Source organism: Peromyscus eremicus, chromosome 1 (assembly GCF_949786415.1).
Source record: "Peromyscus eremicus chromosome 1, PerEre_H2_v1, whole genome shotgun sequence".
Classification (NCBI taxonomy): Eukaryota; Metazoa; Chordata; class Mammalia; order Rodentia; family Cricetidae; genus Peromyscus; species Peromyscus eremicus.
In genome coordinates this window covers 58,003,736-58,012,320 of record NC_081416.1, presented here as the reverse complement: position 1 = coordinate 58,012,320, position 8,585 = coordinate 58,003,736, and the positions used below count along the sequence as shown (strand labels likewise).

Here is an 8,585-nt window from a genome sequence, read left to right as displayed (position 1 = left end):
ATCTGCACCCTGATGCAGAGAACCAGGTTCCCAATCCCGGAAGCTAGATGCCTCAGTAGTCCCAATCCAACCTTGAAAGCCTGGGGCTTCCCTGGAGAGCCACTGGCATGGAGTTCGAGTCTGCAGTTTTCTCCCCATGTTTCTTTGTTTTGAGACAAGGTCTCATATTTCTCAGGCTGGTCTTGAACCCCTCCCCCCATGTAGCTCAGTGTGACCTTAAACTTCTGATCCTCCTGCCATCACCTCCCAAATGCTGGAGACTGCAGCTGTGCACCACCAGACCCAGCTTATTTTGTTGTTGTTATTCTGGGTGTCAATCTCATGTTAGATGACCATTTTTTTCAGTCTGTTCATAAGATCCTGCAATAAAAATATTCATTATTTTGATAGAATCAGGTGCATGTGTTTTTCTTTTTATTGTGCTAATAAAGAAAAGGGGTGAGGGGGAGCCTCTCTGGTGGTGGTGACCAGAGCATGCCTCTCAAGAAGTATCTCCTTCAGCTTGGTGGTGGTGGTGGTGGCGCACGCCTTTAATCACAGCACTTGGGAGGCAGAGGCAGGTGGATCTCTGTGAGTTCGAGGCCAGCCTGGTCTACAGAGTGAGATCCAGGACAGCCAGAGCTGTGACACAGAGAAACTTTGCTCGAAAGACAAAACAAACAAACAAAAAGAAGTAACTCCTTCATCCCTGTCCAGGAGAGAAGAAACAGAAGCAGTGGCAGCCATGCAGAGCCTGCTTCCCTTTCCACCGCTGTGACATGCCCAGGGCATGGGAAACCCCCCGCCTTTGTCAACACACAAAGGGAAGTGACGCCGGCTGCTCCAACAGGGAGAACAAGGGTTCCAGAAGGATGGTCCTTCAGGAGGAAGGAGCACGCAAAGTCCCCAAAACAAGGTGAGCTGGAGGCCATCCCAACAGGCACAAAGAGAAAGGAAGGTGAGTGGATGGGAGGCAGGAAGGGAGGAGGAAGGAAGAGGACATGAACAAGAGAAGGGAGGAAGGAGAGGAAGGAGAGGAGAGAGGAAAGAGGGGAGGGGGAAGAGGAAGGAGAGGAGAGAGGAAGAGGAAGGAGAGGAGAGGGGAAGAGGAAGGAGGAAATGGAGAGAAGGCTTCAGCATCTTTACTGGTTCCGTGGAGGTAAACTCACCTTGTCCGGTCTCTAAGTTTCTTTCATCTTCTCTTCTTGTGTGGTTGCTCCACTGATGCTGGGTGGGAGCTCCCCTGGCTCTCGGGGGTTCCTTGCCTCTCTCTCTCTGTCTCTCTCTGTCTCTGTCTCTCTGTCTCTGTCTCTCTCTGTCTCTGTCTCTCTCCCTCTCTCTCTGAGACAGGGTCTCACTATGTACCTCTGGCTGGCCTCCGCCTTTCAAATGTTGGGATTAAAGGCATGCGCCTGTCATGCCTATCTGTGTGTGTGTGTGCGTGTGTGTGTGTGTGTGTGTGTGTGTGTGTGTGTGTGTGCACATGTGTTTTAAAGGGTGTTATCTCCATTGCAGGGAAAGAGCAACGTGGTAAAAACCTCCAACTAGAGCCTGTATCTTTTTGTTTGTTTGTTTTTCAAAACAGGGTTTCTTTTTGTAGCCTTGGCTGTCTTGAAACTAGTTCTGTAGACTAGGCTGGCCTTGAACTCAGAGATCCACCTGCCTCTGCCTCCCAAGTGCTGGGATTAAAGGCATGTGCCATCACCGCCACCTGGTTTAGATACCTACATCTTAATCCCATACCCTTGACACCCAGTTTTAGTCCTGGCCCCTGGACAGAGCATGAAGGCCTGCTGGGTAGAAAAGTCTGTAATGCAATGAAGATGAGGCCCCAGGTTAGGAGATCTACCTGGCTTGCCTCAGAGGACCCGTCTGGGCTTTAGCTCTCAAGGGGTTGGAACTAAAGAGCCCTGAAGAGGAAGGGGCCCAGGTCAAAGCTCGCGGCATGGTTATGCCTTGGGTCTTGGGGACTGTGTGTGTGTGTGTGTGTGTTCCGATCTGAAGTTCAGTTCTCCGGGTTCCTTTGGTACTTATGGCCCACAGAGTTTCAGGAAATGTGTGGCTTCTGTTTGCAGCATCATTTGCACCCAGGATCTAGGTTTATGCTCCCTGGATGCAGATCGCTGGGCTGCCAGCAGAGGGCAGCAGCCACCAACAGAAAGAGGTCAGTAGTGCCTGTCCTGGCTAAGAGTCAGCATGGAGGTCAGCGAAGAGGGTCAGGGACACAAAGGGACAGAGACTTCAGATTAACCATAGTGCTCTGCTTCAGAGACCTAGCATGTCCCACCTGAGTGCTAGGATTACAGGCATGAACCACCAGGCCTGGGGAAATCTGGACATTTAAATGCAGATTTCCCTGGCTTTTATGCGGGAAATTTTGAAAATGAGCAAGAAGTGAGCTTGTGGAGTGGATCAAGTGGAGCTGCCTTATACTCATAACAGGCCCCACCTTTGGACGCAGCAGGGTCCACAAACACCATCCCTGTGGCCTGACATGACTCATTATGTACCTAGTACAAGTTGCAGAACTTGAGGCTGGAGAGATGGCTCGGTGGTTACGAGCACTTGCTGCTCTTCCAGAGGACCCGAGATCAATCCACAGCACCCACACATCAGGAGGTTCGCCATAGCTCAGAACTCCAACTCCAGGCAACCAGATGCTTTCTTCTGGCCTCTGAGGATATCTGCACTAAGGTACACAGGCCCACATTCAGACCGGTTCATATACATGCAATTAAAAATAAAAGCAAATCTTAAGAAACAAGCAGAAAGAAGTTGCAGACCTAGGACTCGTCTTTCCTTGCTCCATCCATGAAGCCTCTGCAATAGAGATGTCCAGTGCTAGGTGCCCAGTTCTGATTCGAAGAGATGCTCTTCCAGCCAGCTTGCTGTGTGACTGCAGCCCTCTTTTTTTTTTTTTTTTTTTTCCCTGAGACAGGGTTTCTCTGTGTAGCTTTGGTGCCTTTCCTGGATCTCACTCTGTACACAAGGCTGGCCTCGAACTCACAAAGATCCACCTGCCTCTGCCTCCTGAGTGCTGGGATTAAAGGCGTGCGCCACCACTGCCTGGTGACTGCAGCCCTCTTTAAGCAGCTCCAGTCTCACCTAAAATAGCACCCCAGCTGTCCGACTTTTTGGTCAGCAGGTCCCAAGCTTTTGTGGTGACATTAACCACTCTCCACTCTCCAACCACCTCATGCCAGGCTTAGTGTAAGCCTGCCTGCAGCCCTCTCTTTGGTGTCCCATTCGATAGTTTCCCCTCAAACATTGCATGACTCCTAGTGTCGATCTAATCCCACTGATGTGCTGTCTCCTCCCTCCCTACAGCCCAGGCCACCATGTTCAGGCTCCATGAAGCCAGAGAGTCCTACCCACTATCTTGCCATCTCCTTGCCACTCCATCTCAGAACTCATCAGGTATACTACCACCTCAGGGCCTTTGCACATGCTCTTCCTGCCCAACCTCCCTCCAGACCTTCATGTGTCTGGGCTCTCACTGCTTGTACCCTTTGCAGTAACTTGGGACACCCTCAGCCCTGTTTATGAAGCTGCCAGCATCTCTTTTTTTTTTTTTTTTTTGAGACAGGGTTTCTCTGTGTAGCTTTGCGCCTTTCCTGGATCTCGCTCTGTAGCCCAGGCTGGCCTTGAACTCACAAAGATCTGCCTGCCTCTGCCTCCCAAGTGCTGGGATTAAAGGCGTGCGCCACCACTGCCCGGCCGCTGCCAGCATCTCTTGCTTCCAAGTGGGATTATAGGGTTGTGGGGTTCATCTTCTGATCAGCATTTGACACCTCTCTAGGGGCATCTGGAGGGATTGGACATGTCCACTCTGTCCCTGCAAAGTCTTCTCTAGTCCTGCAGGGGGCTCTGTTAGGAGATCTCATGAAGTGAAGCTCTAAACCCTCACCCTGCACCCTCATGGGCTTCAGAGGAGGGGTCCTGCAATTCTGACCCTGGGAATGTCCTCTCTGTGGGCTTCAGAGGAGGGATCCTGCAATTCTGACCCTGGGAATGTCCTCTCTGTGGGCTTCAGAGGAGGGATCCTGCAATTTTGACCCTGGGAATGTCCTCTCTGTGGGCTTCAGAGGAGGGATCCTGCAATTCTGACCCTGGGAATGTCCTCTCTGTGGGCTTCAGAGGAGGGATCCTGCAACTCTGACCCCAGGTATGTCTTTTCTGGACCCTCCACATGAGAAGGAAGTGTTCCAGGGCTTTAGATAGGTTTTTTTCTCTCTTTTCAAACAGGGTCTCACTATGTAGCGCTGGATAACCTTGAATCCACACAGATGCACCCACCTGTGCCTCCTGAGTGCTGGGATTAAAGGTGTGCATGCTACCATGCCCAACCAGAACAACTCTTGAGCCATCGATAGGAGCTGCAGTTTTCTAAAGGGTGTGTGTGGGAGTGCCAACACTAGGGGGTGCCAGAGGCCGCTGCTGCTCTGGGGAGGTTCCAGGGCCAAGTGGCGTATAGACTCCAGGCCAAGCTTGTGGCTATAGCTAAGGGGCTGACTGCTTTACTGGCATTTCGGGTGTTAGAAAAGGATTTTTTGAGCCGGGCAGTGGTGGCGCACGCCTTTAATCCCAGCACTCGGGAGGCAGAGCCAGGCGGATCTCTGTGAGTTCGAGGCCAGCCTGGGCTACCAAGTGAGTTCCAGGAAAAGGCGCAAAGCTACACAGAGAAACCCTGTCTCGAAAAACCAAAAAAAAAAAAAAAAAAAAAGAAAAGGATTTTTTGTTTTATGAAATTATGGTGAATATGGGCAACATTTTAAAATAAATGTCCCTACTTGCCCACACGAAAACACTGGCCCCATAATGCTGTTCCTCATGGGATTTCGGGACAATGTATAATGCTGGTTCTAGTGCGCTGGGTTGTAGATGATGCCCTAGATGTGAGGCTGTGGGAAAGGTGGCTGAGGGGTGACTGTACTCTTCACTGAAGCATAGTCTCATGCCTAGAGGGATCCAGTGCCCATGTCCACACACACAGACACACAGCACATCTGCACACAGACACGTGAATGCACAATGTACACGTGTACACACACAAGTGAATGCAAACACATGCATGACTATGTGTAGTGTGCACAAACATACTCACATATGGAAACGTGCATGTGGAAGCAAGTGTAACAATAGCACACAATGCACTTACAAGGCATAAAAATACACATCCATACGTGTGTGCATGCACAGGTATGCATATACATGTGTGCATGCAGACACGCACATGCGGACACAAACACACGCAGGCACACACGAGCAACATGGGTATACACATGCACACATACGTGCACAGGAAGGCACACACAAACACTTGCACAGTCCATGCACACACCACAGCGAGATGGCATCCCAGGACCATCTAGAATAATTCACACATCTGCCACAAAAGAGACGAATGTTCTTGAGTCAGTCATTTTCAAATCTGCAGGATCAAGCACAGGGCTCATCAGGGACCTTAAAGACAGGAATGGATTGGGACAAGAACACTCAGAAGAGGCCAGGGTTGTGTATTCAAATTTATTTTGACAAATGCTCAGCCACAGTCTCCTATGGGTGTGTGTACATTCAGTTTTGTTTTTGTTTTTTTTTTCTTTTTTTAAAAAAATGGTTTCTGTAAAAGAATTTTTGGTAATTACCTAATTCTGGATATGATAGCTATATACAAAACATCATTGGAAACCACTTCACCGCACAAGAGAAAAGAGAAGCATCAGGTCTCATGATTTTAGCAAACAGTGAAAACCTTCGAAGGCCATGCCTCAGACCCCAGCTGCCGACCACAGCCTTGCCCCCAGCCTTGCCCTAAGGCGAGTGTAGGGAGTTGCCTCTTCCAGCTTGGGCAAAGACACTTGGGGCTACAGTGCTGAGAGACCCGCCCAGCTGGTTAGCACACCAACTGAAGCTGGCCCGTGAGGCTTGTTTTAGAGGCTATTACAACAGTAAGTGCCAAGGATCTCATATCCCCGTGAGTGAAAATATAGGCGTGTTACCAAAATAGAAGTCTTTACTGAGAAAAATCTTTGGTAGTAACGATATTCTAATTTCCTCTCAGCATTTGGTTAACTGACAAAATAAACTCCTTCCACCTTGAGCTACAGAAAGAAAATCCCTCCAATCCACCACATTATTGATTTTTAGACAAAAACCAATATGTGTTCTAAAGAGCAGCAAAGGAACCCATGGAGGCCCTGGGGCTTGGTGAAACCCTTCAGCCTTTTTAGAGATGTTCCGCCTGTCACCCCAGCTCGTCTCACAAGGAAGACATCAGCTCGGTGTGAGGGGCCCTTGAGTAGCTGATGTGGAGCCTGCTGGGGACACCAAGAGTGCTGGTCAACCAGGGGCACCCCCCTCCGTTACCGGCACACAGCACAAAGCTACCATGTGTGTACTGTTTGGGTAGCCAGGTCTGAACTTCTGAGCTCCCAGAAGGAAAGACAGTGGAGTCATCCAGCTTGTCCAACTAGAGCAGGTGACATCTTTGGGAACCTGAGTCTAAGTCATTCATCCTCCTGCGAAATGTCACCAGGTTCCTAGACACCACTCTGTCCCTATCCCAAAGCATCCTTCAGACGAAGGATGCTAATTCAGGGCCTTGGCCCCTTACCACTGTGGAGGGGGGCTCTAGGTCCCCCACTACGGGTCTGTGGAACATGCCCTTGCATTGCCCGTTCAGACCTGTCACCAGCCATCCTTGGCATTGAATACTAAAGATAAAAATGTCCCTGCTTAATGGCATTGTGCAAGAATGAGAAGAAACAGAAAGAAGAAAGAAGACCGTTGTCACGTCAGAGTGGCCCTCCACGTGTGCAGACAACACAAGAGCCACAGGCCCTGGTGGGGCTAAAAGTGCTGGCTCTGGAGGGAACCGGGTGGTCACTTGGTGATGGTCAGAAGCCTGCTGGCCTGCTGGCCTGCCATCGTGGCTACAGCGCGCCCCCGTGGTACTCGTAGCTGGGGACTGGGCTGCCGTCACCTGCCTCTGGCCGGGCAGTGGGGCTGTGGTTGTTGCAAGGCACGTCCCTCGGCTTCTCCTTCTCCATCCACGTGTCTAGTAGCTGCTGCTTGCCCTGCTCCTCACGCATGAACAACTCCACCATGAGAACCTTCTCCTTGTGGATCTGCTGGCTGATGTCTTTGGGGATGTCAGGGATCACCCAGTCCACGAAGTCACTCATGAACATCACCAGGTTCTACGGGGAAAGAAGTGATGGGGATGGGGCCAGAGGGGCCTGGAGGATACCCCAGCCTCTGCCTAGTGTCTAGATCACCTGTGCACACCATTCGCATCCCCTCACCATAGCCTCACCTACGCACCCCACCTATGACCCTCTCCTGGGTACATCCAACCTGTGCATATTCCCACCTGTGCACCCGATGTGCACATCCCTACCTCTGCGGCCCACCTATGCACTACCTCCTATCTGCCTGCTCCATGTGGCACAACCCACCCCTTCACTCCCTGTCCCTGCGCATGTCCTATTCTTCTGGGCCTCCGTTTCCCAGAAGGTGTAAACGGGACAGGGAGGTGCAGACCCTGGAAACCCGGGCTTTCTCCCTTTTCTTTTTGAGAAGCTGGGGGATGAAGCAGGGTCTTGCCCTCCACTGTCCCTTCTTGGCTTTTTTGAAGAATCCAAACTGAGTGAGCAAGAAAATGCTCTGAAAGGTTGATTCTTCAGCTGGGGCCATCAGACACAGCAATAGCACCAGGCTGCAAGGAACACTTATTAAGGCACTGCGGTGCCAGGAGTGAGCTGAGGGCTGGTCCTTGAAGCCTGAGGCCTGCCAGGTTCCCGAGCGCTGGCCGTGCCCGTGGAGATGCTTAAGGGGCAAAACGGAAGTAAGTCAGCTTGTAAGGAAGACCAACGTTCTCGTTCATCAAACACCTTCGGGTGCATTTGTTGGCACCCGAGCATCGGTGACTGGCCTTTGCTCAGAGGTGACTGTCCTAGCTGTGCTCCCAGCTTTGGACTACGGCATGGCTCAGGACCCTCTGCCTCCCTATTCCCAGCCTGGCTGTGGGAGTCAGTGACCAGCCATTTAGGATGATAAGGGCCCATTATCTTCTGGTGGCTGGGGCAGCGTGTGCCTGCCGGGATGGGCAGAGCTGTCCCCAGTGGAAACCCTCTCCACGACACTCCTGCCTGCTACGCTAGCTCAGCTCAGAGCAGTGGTTCTTAATCTGTGGGTCGTGACCCCCCACCCATCAGATATTGTGCATATCAGATATTTACATTACAGTTCACAACAGTAGCAAAATTACAGTTATGAAGCAGCAATGAAATGATTTTATGACTGGGGGGTCGCCATAACATGAGGAACTGTATTAAAGGGTCCCAGCATTAGGAAGGTTGAGAACCACTGGTCTAGAGCTTCCCTCAGTGGCCCTCATATGTTGGGTAGTTTTATGTCAACTTGACACAGGCTAGAGTCATTTGGGAAGAGGGACTCTCAATGGAGAAAATGCCTCTGTAAGATGAGGTTGCAGGCAAGCCTGGGCATCATTTTGTTTTGTAAAAAATTTTGTTATTTTATCTAATGTATTTGGGTGTTTTGCTTGAGTGTATGCCTGTGCACATGTAAGTGCATGTCTGTGGACA

The 8,585-nt window shown here is 50.8% G+C and overlaps 1 protein-coding gene and 1 long non-coding RNA gene across 4 annotated transcripts in view; one reads left to right on the top strand and one right to left on the bottom strand.

Annotated features, from left to right (window-relative positions):
* The first annotated feature begins 702 nt into the window (after positions 1 to 702).
* LOC131898379 (uncharacterized) lies at positions 703 to 4,526 on the top strand. The gene is made up of 4 exons (XR_009375918.1): positions 703 to 895; positions 2,494 to 2,673; positions 3,307 to 3,396; positions 4,225 to 4,526. It is a non-coding gene; the product is annotated as an uncharacterized LOC131898379 (long non-coding RNA).
* A 1,031-nt stretch (positions 4,527 to 5,557) lies between these two features.
* The window catches only part of Ano1 (anoctamin 1), a 98,242-nt gene continuing 95,214 nt past the window's right edge, over positions 5,558 to 8,585 (bottom strand). For all 3 annotated transcript variants that reach the window (XM_059263947.1, XM_059263955.1, XM_059263964.1), the window contains one exon: positions 5,558 to 7,178. In XM_059263947.1, coding sequence (XP_059119930.1) covers positions 6,912 to 7,178 — 267 coding nt within the window. In that variant the 3' untranslated portion in view covers positions 5,558 to 6,911. The remainder of the gene's footprint in view (positions 7,179 to 8,585) is intronic.